The sequence below is a fragment of the Monodon monoceros genome, unplaced genomic scaffold (genome assembly GCF_005190385.1).
Source record: "Monodon monoceros isolate NGI ecotype Baffin Bay Population unplaced genomic scaffold, NGI_Narwhal_1 Super_Scaffold_7, whole genome shotgun sequence".
Lineage (NCBI taxonomy): Eukaryota > Metazoa > Chordata > Mammalia > Artiodactyla > Monodontidae > Monodon > Monodon monoceros.
The window spans coordinates 53,398,669-53,422,355 of NW_021703784.1; the positions used below are offsets into that span (position 1 = coordinate 53,398,669).

The 23,687-nt window shown below is 40.5% G+C and overlaps 1 protein-coding gene across 8 annotated transcripts in view; it reads left to right on the forward strand.

The window, feature by feature from the left end:
* The window catches only part of PAK1 (p21 (RAC1) activated kinase 1), a 155,063-nt gene that overhangs the window by 124,473 nt on the left and 6,903 nt on the right, over window positions 1-23,687 (forward strand). For all 8 annotated transcript variants that reach the window (XM_029209060.1, XM_029209061.1, XM_029209062.1 and 5 more), the window contains exons 7-13: window positions 343-517; window positions 2,612-2,675; window positions 5,274-5,322; window positions 10,400-10,512; window positions 16,404-16,521; window positions 20,324-20,423; window positions 21,464-21,660. In XM_029209060.1, coding sequence (XP_029064893.1) covers window positions 343-517; window positions 2,612-2,675; window positions 5,274-5,322; window positions 10,400-10,512; window positions 16,404-16,521; window positions 20,324-20,423; window positions 21,464-21,660 — 816 coding nt within the window. The remainder of the gene's footprint in view (window positions 1-342; window positions 518-2,611; window positions 2,676-5,273; window positions 5,323-10,399; window positions 10,513-16,403; window positions 16,522-20,323; window positions 20,424-21,463; window positions 21,661-23,687) is intronic.

Genomic DNA, 23,687 nt, shown 5'->3' on the forward strand with positions numbered 1-23,687 from the left:
CTATGGGAATACAGGATATTCATTTCAGCTTGGGAAAGAATAGAATTTTACAGATGAAGGGGATTCCCATCTAATGACAGAATGTCCTTTAAACTATTTATAATGAGAGTTGTCTAACTTGTACTGAATATCTTAAGTGCTCAGACTCTCACTAACCCTTGTTGTGTATAGTGAGAGCAAGGAAGGCCATTCCATCCTCACAGCCTGAGTATAGAGGAAGAGTAACATAGATTTTGACCTAGGAGAAGGGATGAGTTTACTGGGATTTGTTCTTCTGTGGATGTTCTAACACACACATCTAAGAGAGACTGGCCTTGCCAAATTTTTGCACCAACAATGCAGGTATACACACGGTCTGTGATTGAACCACTTCCTATTACTCCAACTCGGGATGTGGCTACATCTCCCATTTCACCTACTGAGAATAATACCACTCCGCCAGATGCTCTGACCCGGAATACTGAGAAGCAGAAGAAGAAGCCTAAAATGTCTGATGAGGAGATCTTGGAGAAATTACGTAAGCACTTCCCAGGTTTTTTAATTTCCCTCTGGTATGTGACTGGTCAAGCACAAAGGTGGAATTCTATTGCTATAAAGATCTTGGTTCTGCGCTAGGTGTATGTGGCTGGCTGGCTGTGCTTTATATCTTAGCCAGACTGTGCTTCTCTTCACCTGTCCTTGCACCCACCTCCTCTGTCTCCCCAGCCCTGATTAGATGCAACATTAGGATGGGAATGTGATGATAGCGTGGATAGCCCACTTTAAGGGCTAGAAATCACTTAGCACTGGGCATGGGTTATGGAGATGACAGATAGCTTTTACCTAGTGAATAGTCTGGAATGTTGTGTTGAGAAAGACTGAGGCCTTGTCTAAACCTGGTGGGAAAGAGTGCTATGTTGATTATTGATGTTTCTGTTGACAGAAGATGGATCTGCCATCTTGGCTGAAGGAAAAGAAGTAAGGGAAACTAACATTTTGTGAGCCTGTGCTATGTACCAAATGACAAGCAAGGCATTTTCTTGATTTTTTTTCATTTACTCCTCATTTTAACCCTTGAAGACAGACATTATAATGCTCATTTTTTGCAGTTAAGGTATTTGAGGCTAGCGATGCTAAATACTCTGCGAAAATTCACACAGCCAAACAGTGACAGAGCTGGGGTTAGAGCGCAGCTTGTGCTCCTGTAATCAGAACATGCTGTTTCTTGCAGTCAGGTGGAAACTTCCATTTTACTTTTTTTTAGTGACCAGAAATATTAGGGTAGCTTGTTTCTCTTTTTCAGTAATCTGCAGGAGAATTCATATGAGAAGAAAGGACTGGGTTGGTCTGTAGGCTTGGAAGAATCATCTGACAAGGCCTTTGATTTATTCTTTGAACTTATCTACTTCTAAAGAGGATTTGATGTGACTGATTTGGTCAAGTCTGCACACTGGCATTGCTTTTTAAAGCTGAGGTTTCTGGTTCCTCAGCTTAGCAGCTCTTGATTTTGTCCTGATAATTCTTACTTGACCTTTAAAAAATATTTCACTCTTTTAAAAGTTGCCCTTGCCCAGAGCCCTTACGAAATGATGAAATAAGAAAAGCCACTTACCTAGCCGTCTGTTTACTCTTGTATGTATTCTTTTTCTCTGAACCATATTTTTTTTTAAACAGTAATACTTAGAACATAGAATTATGGAAAGCAGACTGGCCTGGGAGTTACGGACCCTTGGGTTGAAGCACAGCCACTAACCTGCATGTTGGGTGATTTCCTACTGTTCTCTGGCCCTCCTTTTTCTCATCTTTTAAATAGGGATGTTAATACCTGTCTCATTTGTAAGTCAGAGGAAATAATGTATGTGAAAAGTACCAAATACTAGTAATTGGCATTAGTGGAAAGGGCTTTGGACTGGGAGACCAAAACCAAGCTCCTAATCTTAGCTGTGACACCAATTTGCTGTGTGACCTTGAGGGGAAGTATCTTCCTTTCTATGGGCCTCAGTTTTACCATCTCCAGAATACTTGTTTTGAAACTGTCAACTCTCTCATACCTCTGTGTCTTTGTACTTGAAGTACTTTCTGTTGTAACCCTTTCTTGACTTTCTCTCCCTGGCTAATTCCTACTAACCCTGTAAAAATTAGTCCAGATATCACTTCCCTTCTGAAGCCTTTCCAGTCTATATTTTTGCCTCTTTCTGTATCACCACAGTTATTATATTTTCATGGAACTTTATACTTATTGCCTGTCTCCTCTGAGATTAGAGCTTCTTGAGAGCAGAGACTGTCTTAACTGTGTCTAATCTATTTATTTGTGGCATTCAACATAGAGCTTAGTACATAGTAAGTGAGCATGTTAAAATGAGTAAATGTCTATTGAATGAATGGATTTTAAAATGAATGAATAATTTTTAGGAGTTTAGAATTGGATTAGAGTACTATGAATAAAAGCGGTAAGGAGATGAAACTTCTGGTTGAAACTTAAAGAGGGAAAACTAAGGACCTGCTTAGTGTGGTTTTTAGGTATTGGAGATAGTTCTTTCATCCTTGCCAGCTCAGCATTTGGGAAAATATGGGGCCTGTTTTGTATGTTGATCTGGGAAAAACTGATTCATGTTCTGTGTTTCTTTCAAAGGGAGCATAGTGAGTGTGGGTGATCCTAAGAAGAAATATACACGGTTTGAGAAGATTGGACAAGGGTTAGTAGGGGCATTTTCTTCCCTAGAAAAATGACTTAAAATTGTGTGTGCTGGTATATACGATTTTGCTTTTGTTTTGCCTCTCATAAATCTTGTTCTTCTTTCTCCACCTCACCCCTCACCCATCTGAAGGTGTTTTGTTAGGCTGACCTCAGGTTTACAGAATTATGTTTAATATGTGAGATGTGCCATTAGCTGACATGGTTGCTAAAAATACACCTGTGGTGAGAGTGAAAAACCCGTTTATTTTCTTGGCACAAACCTTCTTCCCAAATTATAGCTCTGCTTTTCCAGATTAACCCTGTTCACCTGATGCTGAGACCTACCAGCACTAATATGAAATGGAAGACTCAGAGCTGCAGACTCTTCTGCTAGTATAATGGGATCTGTTTTTCTAGTGGATGCCAGAATTCATGTCTCCTGCTCTCTGATTCCTTCTCTGCATCTTGTATACTGCCCTCAATGTACTGAACTCAGCAAATCTTAACTGAATTCCTGTTAGATGCTAGCCACTGTGAATACAGCTATGAATCAGTCTCTCCCTTCAGAGACCCCATGTCTACAGAAGGAGATAGACAGTCAAACAAAAAATTATAATATACTGTGATAAGTCTTAAAAGTGGCCATTATTTTGAGTAAGAGAAGCCAGATACAAAAGAGCAGATGCTGTATGATTTTATTTATATGGAGTTAAAGAACAGGCAAAACTAATGCTAATATAAGTCAGAATAATCATTGCGTCTGGGAGGGGAGTGTTGATTGGGATGTGGCAAGAGAGAACCTTCAGGGGTGATCGTGATGGTGAACATGTAGGTGTGTACGTATTGAAAAATCATCAAGTTGTGTACTTGAGATTTGTGCAGATTAGGTAAGTTATACCTCTGTATAAAAAAGAAAAATAATAAGATTTCTACAGATATACCCAATTAGCTAAAATTAAAAAGAAACTGAAGAAAAGTGTCTGGCTTGTAGAAAGCTGTCAGTGTTAACTTGAGTGAAAGCATTGTTGTTAATGAAGTGATTGAAGCTTTCTGTTTTAGTTTTCTTTTTTATGCATCCAAGAACTTCTGAAATAAGATAAAGTAATGCATAATACACTGATGTTGTATTTGTACAGTATTCTACAGCTTACATCTGTTATTTGCATCTATTGTTTAATTCAATCTTCAAAACAACCCTGGACTTGAGTGCATCTCATTTTTTCCTGGTCTGGTGCTTTTGTGAGTCTGAACCAGTATAAGGTAGTTAACACCTTGAGAAGAAATTGTTTTGCTTGCCTCAGAGTAATCTGGGATGGTATTTCCTTTAGATAATTACATTGAGATGTTAAGAATGTAGCAGAAAGGTACACAGACAAGTGTGGGCAAATCAGGTCCTATCTCTGGACTTCAGTTTCTTCATTTAAGCGAAAGGGGCTGTGGATTCAGGGTCTTCCACCTCCCAAACTGCTGATGTGTGTGTTCGGATGGATGAGGCCCATAAATAGGCACTATCTGGAGAAGTTTTTTTCCTTGCTTACTTGTCAGGTGTGTTAGTGCTAAGGGAGGAATGCAATATGTATTAAGCACCTATGCTGATGTTTCCACATTCCATGATTTTAAAACTGTACATGGCACACAAATAAGATAAATTAGTACTATTATAATTTTGCTTGTTTCTTTTTTTCCCTTTAATACCTGAAGGTTTTTTTGACCTGGAATTCATATGTCTAATCATATGTCTATTTGAGGCAGAAACAATCAGGAACTAACCAGTGGGCCTCAATAGCTTCTGAGCCTCTGTAATCATGGAGACACAGTCTCAAAATGTCCAGTTCCCTGAGGACTGGGCATATTTGCCCTTAAAGAATGGTATATCTGGTGGGATAGGGGAGAATGGGGACAGGAATATAGACATCAGCTTTATGACAGAAGATGTCTAGAGGTAGGATGATCAGGCAATGGGGAAAAAACTGCCAATGCAAAGAATCCCATCCTTATTTGATTGTCCATATCTTATGATGCCAACTTCCTGACATGTAGCTAGGATCCTAACTAAAGAGTTGTAGTTGGGAAGCTGGTGACCATAATTTCTGTCTTCCAGGCAAACTTACAAGTGACTTTTCCCCCGAATTGACCTGACTTCCCTGGGAAGCATAATCACAGAGCTTGCCTAGAATACATTTTTGCAGTACATAGAATTTTAAGTTTCTTTCAATCGCATCATATAAATCTGACATACTGACATGTAAGGTTACAAATATTGTTGCATATCACTCATCTACAAACACACAGGGTTCATGGTTATGGGCATAAAGTGTGGTTTTTAGTCATTTAGAATGGACATGATTACTTTCCTAGCATTATTCCTAGTATTTCTCTGCCATTCTTCGTCCGTCCCTCCTTTCTTCCCTCACTTCCTGATGGCCACTAGAGCATATATTCTCTTTACTACTACATACTGCCTCTCATGAGAGTGGAGTGGGAGAGGCAATGGGGAGGATTATTTTTGCTGCTATTTTTATTAACACTTGCATTGCCGGATTGTGTGTAGAGCTTCATTTGACAAATGTCACTTCATCTAACACCTGTTTTTTTCTTTCCCCCACCTGTTGTTCAGTGCTTCAGGCACTGTGTACACTGCAATGGATGTGGCCACAGGACAGGAGGTAAGTATCCACCACCAACTACTACTCCTTCAGTTCCACTGTTTCTTTTTGTTAAGTTTTTGCCCTTCTTAGCTCAATAGGGACACTTCTAGTTTCTCAGTATTGCAGACTAGAACTCCTTAACATGATGAGATTTACAGATTTTGGAAAAAGTCACTGTGCCTACAGTGCAGAGAAGAGATTGGGGGAGATAAGAGTGGAGCAATGAGTCAGGAGGTTACTGTGTAATTCCATGTGAGAGATGATGGTCTGGACTAAGGTGGTAGCATAGTATGAATGGGGAGAAGTGGATGAATTTGAGAGGTACCTAAGTAGATATGACAGAATTTGGTGAAAGTGAGGATGGCTCACAAGTGAGTGGTACTAGTCAAGGAGAAAGAACAAAGGAGGAGGTACAGATTTGAGGAAGTTAGATGTTGCCTGAGAGACTTTCTTGTGAAACTGCCTGGTGGACAATTATTTTTACAAGTCTGGTGCTTGGGAGAGAAATCTGATATAGAAGAGATTTAAACATATGTCTCTTGCCTCCCAATCTAGTGGTCCTTCCATTACTCTGTGCCCAGGATTCCAGTAGACATTGAAGTCCTCATTTGGAGGCACCTCTTTGTCTCTCACATTTCATAAGCTGGGAAAGCTCTAATCTTATTGCTAAGGCCTGATACCTAAGATCTTATTTTCAGCAGAAGGAAGCCATGAAGGGAATCTAGAAGGCTTGAAGTTTCTTTGCATTGTACTCTTTGGTTGCAGAGCAGGAATGTTGGAAGGTGGGTTGTATATGGGAGTTGCCTGGGGAAGATCTTAGCTCAAAAGACTAATGGGGCTCAGAGCTTAAGCGAGGCACCTCCTGTTCCAGTGAAAACAGAGTTGGACTCTTCTGAGGGAGGCTACTAGGACCTGCTTGTATATGTTTGGTGGTTGAAACCCCATGGTGTACTAGAGAAGTCATGGTTAATAGGGAAAGCACGTTTTGTCAAGCTTTTACAAGTGTCTGAGCCAAATATTGAGGCTCCATCGAGGGTAAGTCAACTTAAAAGAAAAAACATTATTATGTTTAAAGATTTATTAATTGTTCTTTTATGTGAGAATCCAATAACCTAGATGTTTACCTTTACTTACTTATAAAACCTTGGGCAAGTCATTTGACCTCCTAAGCCTGAATTTTATTTATTTATAAAATGTGCATGATAACATATACCTTACAAAATGTGAATGAGTTGAGTGAAGTAATGTGTGCAAAAATATACCATAAACTAAGAATTACATTTATATTAATATTTATTTATTCTACAGACTGTTTACTGAACATTTGCTTTACGCTACACTTTGCGCTAAGACCTATGTGAAAGATTCAGGCATTAAAATCATATATATAAATGTAAGAAACCATACTTTCTATTGTGTACATATAAAACTCTTATAATGCTGACAGGAACCTGTGATAAAATAATGGTAAAGGAGGAAGGATGGTATCATTCTGCTGATTTTAAATATGCTGTATTGGAGGTAGAGATAGAAAAAAGGAGGTTATATTAAATATTAATATTAAAAAGAACCCTATGAAGTAGGTAATATTATTTCCTTTTTACTGATGAGGAATTTGAGACTCGGGAGTTTAGTAACTTTGGCCGGGTTGTGCTAATAGCAGTTAGCAAGGGCTGGGTTAGAATCTTTTGATTCTAAAATTTTAACTTGTGCTTCCTGGGCTGCAAGGCCGCAGCAGAGCTAAGGTTAGGCACCACGGCCCCTGGTCGTGTTTCTGGCCTCTGGGGCCTCACAGCCCTTGATGGGAGGCAGGCTGGTGCTGGCCGGTTCCTGGAAGGCCTGGAGGCTCCATGTGTGAGCAGCTGGCCACAGGAAACAAACTTGACTTCACTATGTGCCTGCCTTGTGGTTACAAAACTATGAATGGAAGGGAGTCCATTAGGGTGGCTAATGCAGTGTAGCCAGGAAGGCCTCATTTCCTCCCCCAGGGAGTGTAAATCTTTAGTGGAGCTAGCGGGATACTCTGTGTTTGTGAGCAAGTGCCTATTGGGAGTTATCCAGCTGAGAAGAGGAGAGCTATTGTCTGTCATATGTAAGAAGATTAGCATATTAGTGCTGGAAATCTTCCAGTTACAGATCCAGCAATTAATTTTCAAGCCCATTTTTTAGAGGGAATGTGTGTAATAGAGTAAACTGGAAGTGGCTTTGAAGTCATATGAACCTGAAAGCATTGATTATGACCTTGGGCAACTTTCTTGTCAGTCTTAGTCTTCATTTTCTTCCCTGAAAATGCAGATAATGATTTTTGCTCGACAGGCTTGTTGTTAGGTTTTACGGAGATAATGTCAGTAGAGCACCTAACACAGAGCTGGCACAGAGTAGGCATTCAATAAACAGTAGTGGTGGGAGGGTGGTTTGTTTTTGCTGTCATTCCTGCTGATAACGTTGTCACTCTTGCTGCTCTGTGCCAATTACTCATCAAGTGCAGTTATGACAATGATTAGCATTTTCATTGTTGTCTTACTGTATTATTTACATTTCTTATGTATGAGTAACACATTGACCACGGTCTCATTTAGTTCTCAGAACAGTCCTGTGAGGAGGGGATTCAGGGTTGGGATTATTATCCTCAGTATTGATAAAGGGACCGAGGCTCAGAGAGCTTGTGATTAGTCAAGGTTAGTAAGTGACAGACCAGCCCCAGAGCTTAGGCCCCCAGAGTTCAAGTCCAGTTCTTTTTCTGTTATAGGAGTGCTATCTGCTGGCCTGAATAGGAGGGATCTGATTAGGTGAAGGGCATTTAGCCTAGTAGCTATTGAAAAGGATTCCTGGTGTCTTGCCACCCCGTCTGTTACCCACAGGCTGCCTCTTTTCTCCCTTGCTGCTGCCAGCAGTGACCTCTGTGAGGTTCACTAGCACTGTCCCTTCCTCCAGGGTGGCCTGAGGAACTGCAGAGGCTCCAGGTCTTAGTATGTGCTGTAAGGGCTTACAGGCTTAGTGTAATGTGTCTTTAGATCACTGTGTTCCTCTTCAGACATTAGAAAAAGCTGATCAGCAGCTGTTATAGCAAAGCTGCAGCCAGACCAGAAGCCTAACCTGGTAGGAGACTCCACTCCAAAGCAATTTTTTCTCACTTGGGGCAGGGAATGGAGGTGCTCAAACTGTTTTAAAAAATCATTTCTATTCTTACTGATGAACTGGCTCATGGCAGAAGATTGTCCATACTTGACTGAAGAAATAATAGAAATTGGGGTTTCTTCATAAAAGTTGAATTATTCATCCTCTACACTTCTTGCTGATTCTGGAAAGGCTAATTTTAGTTGTTCTGTTAGGTGTTCATGTTCTTGGCTGTTATTTCTAGGGAATAAACATGTAGGAAATAATTTAAAGTCTACTCCTATAGGATAGGGCAGCCTATTGCTAATGCTCTTTGTGGTTTAAAAACAAAGTATTTATCAACCCACTCAATTCTGTCTTTTCCTCTTCATTTCTGAAAAGATTTGTTGAGCACCCACTGTGTGTCAGGCCCTGTGCTTGGCACCAGGGATTCTGAGCTTTCAAATGAGCTCTCAAGCTTCTCGAGAGACACGCCCTAACTAATCATCATACAATTCAGTATGTGCTGAGTTACGCAAGAGAGGTATAAGGATAATCTTACGGGGCTTTAAAGAAGGCAAAAAGCCTATCTGGTTTGGAGAATGAGGTTTCTTTTGGTCTGATACAAAGTATGAGAAGGTTTGGAACATGTAAAAACAGTGGAGCAAGATGTTCTAAATGGAGAGAAGCTCAGATTGTAGTATATGAAGGAATACAGTGACAAAGAAGTAAGATAGGGGTCAGATCATAAGGACTTCGAATGTTGGGCCAAGGAGCATCTCTAGGCAAACAGGAGCCATTTCTGCTTTGAACAGGGGAGAGAGTCACCAAATGTGTACTGTGGGGAAGATTAATCTGGTTGTGTGTGCAGGATAAATGGGCGTCACTTTTGAGATTCTAATGCTGACTTTGCTACTGAATAGCTGTGTAGGCAAGTCACATATCCTCTCTGAATCACAATTTCCTTATCTGTCAAAGGGGGTCAGTAGTAATATTTAACTCATAACGTGTCTCAGAGGATTAAATGAAATACATTTGAGAATACCCTACATAGTACCCGACACATAAAAAGGACACAAAAGTGCCTTGGAAACTAACGTGTTCCTTAAATTTGTATTATGTGAAAATTTGTTTATTTCTGTAGATACAAAGCCTATCAATATCTTTTTCATACATAAACATTAAGGATCCCCTTTTTCTATTCTTTCTTAACCTGGTCAACTCTGATTTATTTTTCCACAACAAGTTCAAAAACTCATCTCCCCTTTATGAAACCTCTGCATTGATAGTGTGAAAGAGTTCTTGGCCGAGTTTTATGTTCCTGTAACACTTTGTAGGGACTTTTGTTGTAGCATACCTCTTTTATATTGTGATTTTTAAAAGTATTTTTCTAATATATGTATTTTATTTAGTAGCAAGTTTGATCTTCACACTTTGGTGCACATGAGAATTGCCTGGAGGGCTTATTAAAGTGCAGAGTTTTTGAGGAAAAGGAAGTCCCTATTTACTTAGGCTTGGATTAAGTAGAGATCTAAGAAGGTAGAGAGATGAATGGAAAGATCAGTTTTTAAATTCTTTCACTTCCTCATTTAAATTCTTCATAACTATGTCTTATCCTCATCTCCAGTGACACCAGTACCAATACCAAGTAATAAATGATCCTTATACTCAGCAAGTGATCTTTTCCATTAAATAGAAAGTTTGTGCAAAAAAAAAAAAGCAAAACAAAAAAAACAACCCACAGAATTTCTGATTCAGTAGGTTTATGTGGGGACTGAAAATTTTTATTTGTAGCACATTCCTAGATAATGTTGATGTTGCTGGTCTGGGGACCTCACACTGAGTACCGCTGGTCTCCAGAGATGAACTGTGATTTCCTCAAGGGCTAAGACCATATCTTACTCATTTCTATCTCCTTAGTGTTTATGTCTGGTACTTAGTAGGTCTTCAGTAAATGCTGAGTGACTCTGGTTGTACATTGAATGTACTCTGATTTCAGGTGGCCATTAAGCAGATGAACCTTCAGCAGCAGCCGAAGAAAGAGCTGATTATTAATGAGATCCTGGTCATGAGGGAAAACAAGAACCCAAATATTGTGAACTACTTGGACAGGTATGGAGTGGTAGTCCTGTCAGAGAGATAGGGCCTTAGGGATGGATGGATGGTGGAGCTCTTAGGGGAGAAGGCAACACCAGTGCTCAGAACTGCCTCCATTTAAGATTCATCTATGATGCTTGGCTCTCTGCCAATGACCCTGCATGTTGGTGGACACCTCTGATTGCTGCACAGTATTCTGGGTTAGGCTGAACCCTACCACCCTGTATCTTCTCACAGCTGGTCCTGATACTGTTTGTTCTATCCCAGGGAATGCCTTCAGCCCATCTGCCTGAGTCAAACATGTAGGTCTTTAAATCATTCTGCATCTCAAATCTTTCCTTATCCTGCTTACCCTGCTGAATAACTTCTAGTTTGTCTGCATTCTCTTAAAATGTGACATTCAGTAGTTTCGTTTGAGATTTCACCATTACGGAGACATTGGGACCCCTCCTTTGTTCTAAACACTACAGAACTTGATTTGATTTTTTTTTTTTTTTAAGAGTTCTGTTTCATTGTTGACCCCTGGTAAGTTTGTAGTCAATTCAAATCTCTGATCCTTGTTTGTTGGAAGATTTTTAATCACAGTCTCGTGTTCAGTGCTTGTGATTGGTCTGTTTATATTTTCTATTTCTTCCTGGTTCAGTCTTGGAAGGTTGTGCTTTTCTAACAATTTGTCCATTTCTTCCAGGTTGTCCATTTTATTGGCATATAGTTGCTTGTAGTAATCTCTCATGATCCTTTGTATTTCTGCAGTGTCAGTTGTTACTTCTCCTTTTTCATTTCTAATTCTATTGATTTGAGTCTTCTCCCTTTCCTTCTTGATGAGTCTGGCTAATGGTTTATCAATTTTGTTTATCTTCTCAAAGAACCAGCTTTTAGTTTTATTGATCTTTGCTATTGCTTCCTTCATTTCTTTTTCATTTATTTCTGATCTGATCTTTATGATTTCTTTCCTTCTGCTAAGTTTGGGGGTTTTTTGTTCTTCTTTCTCTAATTGCTTTAGGTGTAAGGTTAGGTTGTTTATTTGAGATGTTTCTTGTTTCTTAAGGTAGGATTGTATTGCTATAAACTTCCCTCGTAGAACTGCTTTTGCTGCATCCCATAGGTTTTGGGTCTTCGTGTTTTCATTGTCATTTGTTTCTAGGTATTTTTTGATTTCCTCTTTGATTTCTTCAGTGATCTCTTGGTTATTTTGTAGTGTATTGTTTAGCTTCAAAGTGCTTGTATTTTTTACAGATTTTTTTCTGTAATTGATAATCTAGTCTCATAGCGTTGTGGTCGGAAAAGACACTTGATATGATTTCAATTTTCTTAAATTTGCAAAGGCTTGATTTGTGACCCAAGATATGATCTATCCTGGAGAATGTTCCATGAGCACTTGAGAAGAGCATGTATTCTGTTCTTTTGGAGGGAATGTCCTATAAATATCAATTAAGTCCATCTTGTTTAATGTATCATTTAAAGCATGTGTTTCTTTATTTATTTTTATTTTGGATGATCTGTTCATTGGTGATAGTGGGGTGTTAAAGTCCCCTACTATGATTGTGTTACTGTCAATTTCCCCTTTTATGGCTGTTAGCATTTGCCTTACATATTGAGGTGCCCCTATGTTGGGTGCATAAATATTTACAATTGCTGTGTCTTCTTCTTGGATTGATCCCTTGATCATTATGTAGTGTCCTTTTTTGTCTCTTGTAATAGTCTTCATTTTAAAGTCTATTTTGTATGATATGAGAATTGCTACTCCAGCTTTCTTTTGATTTCCATTTGCATGGAATATCTTTTCCCATCTCCTCACTTTCATTCTGTATGTGTCTCTAGGTCTGAAGTCGGTCTCTTGTAGACAGCATATGTATGGGTCTTGTTTTTGTATCCGTTCAGCCAGCCTATGTCTTTTGGTTGGAGCATTAATCCATTTACATTTAAGGTAATTATCAATATGTATGTTCCTATTACCATTTTAATTGTTTTGTGCTTGTTATTGTAGGTCTTTTCCTTCTCTTGTGTTTCCTGCCTAGAGAAGTTCCTTTAGCATTTGTTGTAAAGCTGGTTTGGTGATGCTGAATTCTCTTAGATTTTACTTGTCTGCAAAGGTTTTAATTTCTCCATCAAATCTGAATGAGATCCTTGCTGGATAGAGTAATCTTGGATGTAGGTTTTTTCCCTTTCATCACTTTAAATATGTCCTGCCACTCCCTTCTGGCTTGCAGAGTTTGTGCTGAAAGATCAGCTTATGGGAATTCCCTTGTCTGTTACTTGTTGTTTTTCCCTTGCTGCTTTTACTATTTTTTTTTTTTGCATTTAATTTTTGATAGTTTGATTAATATGTGTCTTGGCATATTTCTCGTTGGATTTATCCTGTATGGGACTCTCTGTGCTTCCTGGACTTGATTGACTATTTCCTTTCCCATATTAGGGAAGTTTTCAATTATAATCTCTTCAAATATTTTCTCAGTCCCTTTCTTTTTCTCTTCTTCTTCTGGGACCCCTATAATTTGAATGTTGGTGCGTTTAATGTTGTCCCAGAGGTCTCTGAGACTGTCCTCAATTCTTTTCATTATTTTTTCTTTATTCTTCTCTGTGGTAGTTATTTCCACTATTTTGTCTTCCAGGTCACTTATCTGTTCTTCTGCCTCAGTTATTGTGCTATTGATTCCTTCTAGAGAATTTTTAATTTCATTTATTGTGTTATTCATCATTGTTTGTTTGCTCTTTAGTTCTTCTAGGTCCTTGTTAAACGTTTCTTGTATTTTCTCCATTCTGTTTCCAGGATTTTTGATCATCTTTACTATCATTACTCTGAATTCTTTTTCAGGTAGACTACCTGTTTCCTCTTCATTTGTTTGGTCTGGTGGGTTTTTACCTTGCTCCTTCCTCTGCTGTGTGTTTCTCTGTCTTCTCATTTTGCTTAACTTACTGTGTTTGAGGGTCTTCTTTTCACAGGCTTCAGGTTCGCAGTTCCTGTTGGTTTTGGTGTCTGCCCCCAGTGGGTATGTTTTGTTCAGTGGGTTGTGTAGGCTTCCTGGTGGAAGAGACTGGTGCCTGTGTTCTGGTGCATGAGGCTGGATCTTGTCTTTGTGGTGGGCAGGACCACATCCAGTGGTGTGTTTTGGGGTGTCTGTGACCTTATTATGATTTTAGGCAGCCTCTCTGCTAATGGGTAGGGTTGTGTACCTGTCTTGCTAGTTGTTTGGGATAGGGTGTCCAGCACTGTAGCTTGCTGGTCGTTGAGTGGAGCTGTTAACTTTGAGATGGAGATCTCTGGGAGAGCTTTCACCGTTAGTTATTATGTGGAGCTGGGAAGTCTCTGGTGGACCAGTGTCCTGAACTTGGCTCTTCCACCTCAGAGGCATAGGCCTGGCACCCGGCCGGAGCACCAAGACCCTGTCAGCCACACAGCTCAGAAGAAAAGGGAGGAAAAAAAGAAAAAAAGAAAGAAAAAAATAAAATAAAGTTATTAAAATAAAAAATGTTTTTAAATTATTAAAAATAAAAAAATTAAAAAGTAATAAAAGAAAGAAGAGAGCAACCAAATCAAAAAACAAATCCACCAATGACTACAAGTGCTAAAAACTATACTAAAACAAAACAAAACAAAAAAACGGACAGACAGAACCCTAGGACAAATGGTAAAAGCAAAGCTATACAGACAAAATCACACAAAGAAGCATACACATACACACTCACAAAAAGAGAAAAAGGAAAAAAAAATACGTATATATAAAAAAAAAAAAGAGGAAGGGAGCAACCAAATCAATAAACAAATCTACCAATGATAATAAACTCTAAATACAAACTAAGATAAACATGAGACCAGACACAAATTAGATGTAGAAAGCAAACCCCAAGTCTACAGTTGCTCCCAAAGTCCACCACCTCAATTTTGGGATGATTCGTTGTCTATTCAGGTAGTCCAGAGACGCAGGGTACATCAAGCTGATTATGGAGATTTAATCTGCTGCTCTTGAGGCTGCTGGGAGAAATTTTGCTTCCTCTTCTTTGTTCACACAGCTCCCGGGTTCAGTTTTGGATTTGGCCCCGCCTCTGCATGTAGGTCGCCTGAGGGCGTCTGTTCCCACGCAGATAGGAGGGGGATAAAGGAGCAGCTGATGAGGGGGCTCTGGCTCACTCAGGCCGGGGCGGGGGGCGGGGGGGGGCGGGGGGGGGAGGGGTACGGGATGCGGGGCTAGCCTGCGGTGGCAGAGGCCAGCATGACGTTGCCACAGCCTGAGGCACGCCGTATGTTCTCCCAGGGAAGTTGTCTCTGGATCACGCCAGCCTGGTGGTGGTGGGCTGCATAGTCTCCCGGGAGGGGAGGTGTAGACAGTGACCTGTGCTCGCACACAGGCTTCTTGGTGGCTGCAGCACCAGCCTTAGCGTTTCATGCCCGTGTCTGGTGTCTGCACTGATAACTGTGGCTTGCACCTGTCTCTGGAGCTCATTTATGCTGTGCTCTGAATCCCTTCTCGCACACCGGAAACAATGGTCTCTTGCCTCTTAGGCAGGTCCAGACTTTTTCCTGGACTCCCTCCCAGCTAGCTGTGGCGTACTAGCCCCTTCAGGCTGTGTTCACACAGCCAACCCCAGTCCTCTCCCTGGGATCTGACGCCCGAAGCCCAAGCCTCAGCTCCCAGCCCCCACCCATCCTGGTGGGTGAACAGACAAGCCTCTCAGGCTGGTGAGTGCTGGTCGACACTGATCCTCTGTGCAGGAATCTCTCCACTTTGCCCTCTGCACCCCTGTTGCTGTGCTCTCCTCTGTGGCTCCGAAGCTTCCCCCTCCGACCCCCGTCTCCACCAGTGAAGGGGCTTCCTAGTGTATGGAAACCTTTCCTCCTTCACAGGTCCCTCCCAGAGGTGCAGGTCCCATCCCTATTCTTTTGTCTCTGTTTTTTCTTTTGCCTACCCAGGTACGTGGGGAGTTTCTTGCCTTTTGGGAAGTCTCAGGTCTTCTGCCAGCATTCCGTAGGTGTTTTGTAGGAGTTGTTCCACATGTAGATGTATTTCTAATGTATTTGTGGGGAGAAAGGTGATCTCCACGTCTTACTCCTCCACCATCTTGAAGGTCTCTCCTAGGTGACGTTTTTGTTTATCACATAGTAGAGCTGAGTGATCCAGTCCCTGAGTGAGACTATCAGTTTTAACTCATGTTAGCCCCATAATCTCTCTAGGGATACAGTACTAATTGGGAACCCTTGGCTTCCAGAAGCAGCTTTGGTTTTGCAGCCTTTACTGAATTTATTCCATTCTTAGAATCAGAGACATTCAAAATGGAGATCATTGTCAGCATAATGGCTATGGGTATAAAATTCTACAGCTTTTCAATGGCTCTTATAGTCAATACTTCATTTTACATTTACAATTATCTTTTATTTTACTCATTGAATTATTCGGTAAATATTGACATCTACTGTGCCACACTTTCTGGGAATGGAATCTTGAACAAGACCCAGTATGGGTCTTATGGATCTCAAATCTAATAGAACTCTAAAGGAGGTTTAGTGACTTTCCCTAATATTGGTAAGATGGACTCCAAATCCCATCTTTGTCAAATGTTTGGATGCTCTCTCCTTTCATGCAGAGAGGTGTGGGAATCATGCCTGATTTTAGGAAGTACGACTTTGTGTTGTGATGAAATAAGTTTGTATCTTCAACCTAGTGATTGCAGCTCTGTCTTTTGGGGCTTCACAGAACAGTGTGCTTTGGTTTCCCCAGGCGAGTCCTTAAGAGATGTCAAGTTAGTGATCCTGTCCCACAGATTCTGCTTTTCCTTAGAAAAAAGAACGCTGGACTCTTCCAGAACTGAGGGAAATGCAGAGTCACTCTGGTATATGCTTATCCTTTGAAAGCCACTGCTCTGGTCCAGTGTACTCTATTCCTTCTCACCCTTTATCTTTACTCCTACAGTTACCTCGTGGGAGATGAGCTGTGGGTTGTCATGGAATATTTGGCTGGAGGTTCTTTGACAGACGTGGTAACAGAAACCTGCATGGATGAAGGCCAGATTGCAGCTGTGTGCCGTGAGGTAAGGCAAGTGGCCAACCAGACTTGAGCAGGACATGGTCTCCATATCCATATATCTCAAAGTTCTGCATCTGAAGGAATCTCAGCCTGGGCACTGTAGAGGTGGGAGAAATTAGTTGTACTCTCTCCCATCATCCTCTTTTTATACCTGTTTTTAAAGATTACTATATTCTGAAAGTTAGAAAGTTCCAAAAATATATATATATACACACACATATGTATATATATGCATAATCACGCATAATTTCAACCTCTTAAAAGTAACTGCTATGAACACTTATTTTCCTTTACCTCTTTTATATGGGTATATATTTTAATCATATTTTTATTCTGCTTTCCTGCTTTATTCATGTGCTATGAAGGAAATAAAGTAGAGTAAAAAGATAGCGACAGAGGAGGTAGTCAGGGAAGGTTTTGCCATAGATTTGAGTAAAGATCTGAATGGTGTGAAAGAGTAAGCCAAGCAAAAATCTAGGGTAAAATACTTGCAGGCAAAAGAAGTAGGAAACAAAGCTTAAATAGGTATTCTCCTCTCTCCTCATTGCTATTATATGTCTCAAGTCTGTAAAATGCTTGTATAAGAAGGGAAAATAAATACCTCTGCAAGGCCTCCATGAAAAGCAGTGTCCTCAGGGGATAGCCACATTTTTGTTAGAGCAAGAAGATGAGGGGAGTATTAGAAGAAGTTGAGCATATTGGGTGCTTTGCTGATAAGAGACTGGAACTTTCTGATAGCCTAATAATAGAAAAGTTTGGGAATGAGGGAGAGTAGAAGATTTAAGTGATTAGAAGATTAGGTTCAGAGTTTTATGGGGATCAGTATGCTTGGGTTTTGATGATGCAAGATTTGGAGGCATAGCGATGTACTTTTATATTAATATTAGGAAAGATAAAGTCATGTGAAATCAATACTGTCCTAGAAAATATCACATTTTCATTAAAAACCCTGGGATCTAGAACACATACACACATAGGTTAATGGAATTAACACAGGCCTGGGATTCTTAGGAGATGTGATTTCTTTTCTTTGCTGTACCACTAAGGCAGTGTTTCTCAACTTTTGTTTCATTATCTTCCCTCCCCCACCCAGGAGCCTTTTAAGACATTTTTGCCTAATCACATTCCCTTCATGAAATTTGATACCATAGGTAAACTGTATATCTGTTTATATACTGGGGACCTTTGGAAAGCCACACCATTGTAATATCTAAGACGTTTTTCAGTCACCCCAGGGACTGACTTTCACTGGTTGAGATACATGCAAATGTATGCTTGGGGAAATCAATAAGCCTCAAGTGATTTATCTTAGAAATTGCAACATTCACACTGTATATGCCTTAGGGGTACCATATGGATCAAAAAGCATTTGGAGAAACATTTAAATGCTACCTAAATAGGTGGCATTACTATATCCTTAAGTTCTCATAGAGATAGTTCCCCTTTCTAAAAATATCTTTATTGAGATATAATTCACATACCATATTATTCACCCATTTAAAGTGTATAACTTAATGGGTTTTAGTATATTGAGTTATATAGCCATCAACATAATCAATTTTAGTACATTTTCGACACCCTAAAAAGAAACTCCGTATCTATTAGCAGTCACCCCGCCCCACCCTCTTTCCCAGCCCTCCCAGCCCTATGCAACCACTAATCTATTTTCTGTCTCTATATATTTGCTTGTCCCAGGCATTTCATGTAAATGGAATCATATAATATGTGCATCTGACTGGCTTCTTTTGCTTAGCTTAATGTTTTGAAGGTTCATCCGTGTTATAGCATATGTCCTTTTACTAGCAAATAAGATTCTATTTACTTATCTTTCCATCAGTTGATGGACATTTGGGTAATTTCCACTTTTTGGCTGTTATGGATGATGCTGTGAACATTCACGTACAAGTTGTTGGTTGGATGTATGTTTTCATTTCTCTTGGGTATATGCCTAGGAGTGGAAATTCTGGTCATACAGCAACTCTATGTTTAATATTTTAAGGACTGGCCAAAATGTTTTCCACAGTGGCTGTACCATTTTATATTCCCACCAGCAATGCATGAGGGTTCCAATTTCTTGAAATCAGCCTTTTTGTTTATATATTTTTTAAATTAATTAATTAAGTTTTGGCTGCTTTGGGTCTTCGTTGCTGCGTGTGGGCTTTCTCTAGTTGTGGCAAGCGGGGGCTACTCTTTGTTGTGGTGCACGGGCTTCTCATTGCAGTGGCTTCTCTTGTTGTGGAGCACGGGCTCTAGGTGAGTGGGCTTCAGTAGTTGTGGCTCCCGGGCTCTAGAGCACAGGCTCAGTAGTTGTGGCGCACAGGCTTGGTTGCTCCGTGGCATCTGGGATCTTCCTGGAGGAGGGACTGAACCCATGTCCCCTGCACTGGCAGGCGGATTCTTTCTTTTTTTGCGGTACGCGGGCCTCTCACTGTTGTGGCCTCTCCCGTTGCGGAGCACAGGCTCCGGACGCTCAGGCTCAGCGGCCATGGCTTACGGGCCCAGCCACTCCGCAGCATGTGGGATCTTCCCGGACCGGGGCACGAACCCGTGTCCCCTGCATCGGCAGGTGGACTCAACCACTGCACCATCAGGGAAGCCCCGGCAGGTGGATTCTTAACCACTGCGCCACCAGGGAAGTCCCTGTTCATAATTTTTTACATCCAGAGGCCAAAGTCTCTAGCCTCCTTAGGAAAGCAAGTCATACTTTTCCAGGGAAAAGCCGCTTCTGGATATTGGTTTGCTTTTAATTTAGCCATTGATATGTTCTTAGAAAGTGAAGTATTAAGTTGAGAATATTTAAATAGTATCTTCTAATTGGTTTGCATTTTTAGTGTTTTTTAATCAGTGGAAGCCCCTAAAATTTTAGCTTTCGGTTATGAACTTAAACTAGTAGATTTAGTAGTAACTCTGAGAGTATCTTTTCTGATCCCCACATTTTACAGTTGGGAGATAGCCAGTAGCCCAGAGGGAGTAAGAGATTTGTCTAGAATAATATTGTTGGTCAGAACCATGCATTTTCATTGTTCCATTCAGTCTCTATGTTACTTATTCTGCTTGCTAAGTCTGGGTATTTTCCAAGGTTCTTTTCTTTCTCCTCTATCTCCTATAGCATTTGCCAGTTCCAACCATTACCATAACTTAAAAAGAAAAAAAAAAAATCACCTCTTCACGAATGACTTGTAAACATTTATTTCAAGTCCAGTCTCTCTACAGAACTCAAGATTCACATTTGCAGTGGCCTACGGATGTTAGTCTGCAACTCTTTATAGGAATATAAAAACCAGCATACCCCAAACAGTACAAATTTATCTCCTCACCAAAATAAGATTATCCTCCTAAGTTCACTGCTTCTAATATCATTTCCATTTGTCTAGTTTCCCAAACGTGACTCTCACTTTCCTCCAGTTTTTTCATTACGAAATCCCTTCCATTCTTCCTCAGTATTTATTTATTTTTTGTTGCCTCGGGTTCTTTGTCAAGGTGCTGATGTTCTGTAAACAACTCTAAAATACTTTGGAGGAACTCCCGTAGTTAAAGAAAACTATTATAAGCTATGTTATAATACAGTATGGTCAAGTACATTATAAGAAAGATATAAGGCAGCACGGAATGTTAAAAGAATGCTTAGCTAGGAGACAGGAGACTAGGTTCCAGACCTGCCTCTTCCACTTATTTGGAGTAAGTCCTTTTACTCACTGAGGCCTCACTTTTGTTATCATCAAATGAGCAGGTTGGATTAGCGATTTTCTGTAAGTCTTCATATTATATGTCCTTTCTTTCTCCCTCTGCCCACACCACTTCAATAGTGCCTGCAGGCTTTGGAGTTTCTGCATTCGAGCCAAGTTATTCATAGAGACATCAAGAGTGACAACATCCTGTTGGGAATGGATGGCTCTGTCAAGCTAAGTGAGTAGGAGTGGTAATACTTCTCTTCCCTGTGGGACCCTGTCTCCTCTGGGATGATAATCATATAAGAGTAGCTACAAGACTCACCAGAGAATCTGTATTTCCTTGGATATGTGGGCACTTTATATTACTCAGCACTATATAGGATGACATTTCTTTTTTTTTCCCCACTCATTTATACGTTCAGCCAAAAAACTTTACTGAATGCCCACTATGTGCTAGGACCCGTGATGGGCGCTGAGGATACTTTTGGCTGTATTTAAGTAGTTCTCAATCTAGTATGGGAAACACAAAATACATAATTAGAAGAAAGACTTTAGTGTAACTTCTTTCATTCAGTCATTCATTCAGCAAACTTTTATTAAATTGTCTGTTGTATGCTGGGCCCTCTGGGAATGAAAAAAATGAGTAAGAAGACAGTCCTTCTTATTGAAGGCCTCATAATTAAATAAACATATAATTGCAATATAATGGGAATGAACTGCAGGCAGAACATTTTGTTCGAATGTGTAAGGACCAATAGTCCAGACAAACAGGTTGTGTCACAGGTGGATGGGCTGCTTATGGGAGGACTGTTAGCAGTCTCTGTCCTGGGGCACAGGGTGAGGAACTTATTAAAGCAGGGCCATGCCTAGTTGTAGGTGATTAGGGTTTAAGTCCAGGACTCATGCCCAGGCAATAAAGCAAGGACCTAGTTACCAGATACTGGTGTATGGGAATGATTTTCAAGAAGAAAGCAGTATTGGGGCAAGTAATCAAGGTCAATGGGGGTGGCTTGGACTTTAATGCCTAGCACTTCTGGTTTGAGGAGGGGTAAGGAAGCCAGAGATGATATTTGTTATGTTCCTCCTTCAGGGTTGAACAGGAGACAGGCTAAGAGCTGAAGGTGGCAGTTAAGTGATTCTGGCTTTGGAGAGACAAGGGATGCAGTGGCTAGGATGCAGGCAGAGCTTGATACCTAGGGGTAGGCACATAGTCAATATTTACAGAAGGCATACCCTACATATAAACCCTTTCTGTCTTGTCCTTTCTTTTTCTAGCTGACTTTGGATTCTGTGCCCAGATCACCCCAGAGCAGAGCAAACGGAGCACTATGGTGGGAACACCGTACTGGATGGCACCAGAGGTTGTGACACGGAAGGCCTATGGGCCTAAGGTTGACATTTGGTCTCTGGGCATCATGGCCATCGAAATGGTTGAAGGGGAGCCCCCTTACCTTAATGAAAATCCTCTGAGAGTGAGTATTACTAGGCCCATATCAAGATCTTTGGGCTGTTGGATTTCTCTTTTCTGGATAAAAACTAGGCACTGTTGAATTTAAAGTATAAATGCTTAAAGAAAAGGTATATTAGCAGTCATTCATTCATTTATTCAATGATTATTTGAGTTTTTATCATGGGCAAGAAACTGTTCTACTGATAATAAATTAATATATAGTAAGAGAAGATAAGAGCTGTGAAAAAAAGCAGAGTAAGTGGCTTAAGAGTAAGGGGGGAAGGAGGGAGAAGTGTGCTATTTTATTCTAGGTAGAGAATGAAGTCTTCTCTTATAAGTTATTTGAGGAGAAATCTGAAGAAAATAAAGTAGCGAGCCATGAGATTAATCTGACGTAAGAGTTTTCCAGGTGTCAAGTATATAAAGAACTTGTTTTGAGAACGTGCTTGATACATCCTAGGGAAAACCAAGGAGGAGGCCAGTGTCCCTGAAGTGAGTGAACAGAGTGGACAAGGTTCTATGTTAATTTGAAATGTTTATTAAACATCCAAGTGGAAATACTGAGTAGAATTGGGCATAAGAGTTCAGAGTTCAAGGGTGAGAGGTCAGTACTCTAAATATAAATTTATTAGTAGGTATTATATAGTTGGTTTATTTAAAAATCTGAGCTAGTTGATAATGAGATCACTCACCTAGGGAGTGAGGGGAGAGTACTGAGACCTGGGATACTGTCATGTTTACAGGTTAGAGGAGCTAGCAAAGTGGCCAATGAGTAGCCTTCCAGGTAGGAGAACTGAGAGAAGTGTCCTGGAAGCCAAGAGGACAAAGTGTTTCGAGAAGGAGGATGGATCACTGTGTCAAACCTGACTGATAGGTTGCATTTAAGATAACGCTAAGAAATGATCATTAGATTTGCCAGTGTGAAGGTTATTGATGACTTTGACAGTCAGTTTCACTGGAGTGATAGGAATGAAAGCCTAATTAGAGTAAATTCACCAGAGTGGGCAAAGTTGAGATGACATGTGTAAGCAGTTAGTTTTTACTTTTCATTGTTGTTTTCTTTTAAAGGAGTTTTGCTTTAAGGTAAGGAGTTTTGTTAAGGTAACAGTGGAGCAATATCTTAAAGTGGAGTCGAGGGAGGGTTTGTTTGTTTGTTTGTTTGTTTATAGCTGTGTTGTGTCTTCGTTGCTGCACGGGGGCTTTCTCTAGTTGCAATGAGCAGGAGCTACTCTTTGTTGTGGTGCGTGGGCTTCTCATTGTGGTGGCTTCACTTGTCGCGAAGCACAGGCTCTAGGTGCGCAGGCTTTAGTAGTTGTGGCATGCGTGCTCAGTAGTTGTGGCTCACAGGCTCTAGAGTGCAGGCTCAGTAGTTGTGGCGCATGGGGTTAGTTGCTCCGCAGCATGTGGGATCTTCCCGGACCAGGGCTCAAACCCGTCTACCCTGCATTGGCAGGTGGATTCTTAACCACCGTGCCACCAGGGAGGTCCCTTTTTTTTTTTTTTAAGATATTATTATAGCATGTTTTTGTGCAGATGGGACTGATCTAGTGGAGAGGAAAATGGTCATGTTCAAGAGAGAAGTGACATCTGTAGGAGTGATGTCCTTAAGTAGATGAAGGGGGTTGGATCAAGTACTGAAGTAAAGAGCATTATATTAGAATATGCCCAATTTATCCATTGTAATAGGAGAGGGAAAGCAGGGTATGTGAATACAGATGCAAGTAGGTTGGTAATTTTGATCATGGGCAAAGGTGAGAGTTATTTTTATTGTTTTCATTTTGTTGTTTATTCCAACCTCCCATTCAGTGCAGGAATTCCCTGTGCATTGTCACTGATAGGTGGTCATCTAATCTTAGTTGGATAGCTCTGATTATTAAAAAGTGCTTTAGTGTACCAAAGTAAAACTACCTTCGTAGTTTCTACCCTCGGCCCCCAGTTTTGCCCTGTGGATCCACATGCCACTCATCTTCTTCCACCTTAGAGTGGCCTTGAAAATGATATCAGTAGGGCGTGACAGAAATAAGACTGGGAGTAGAGTCAGAGGACATG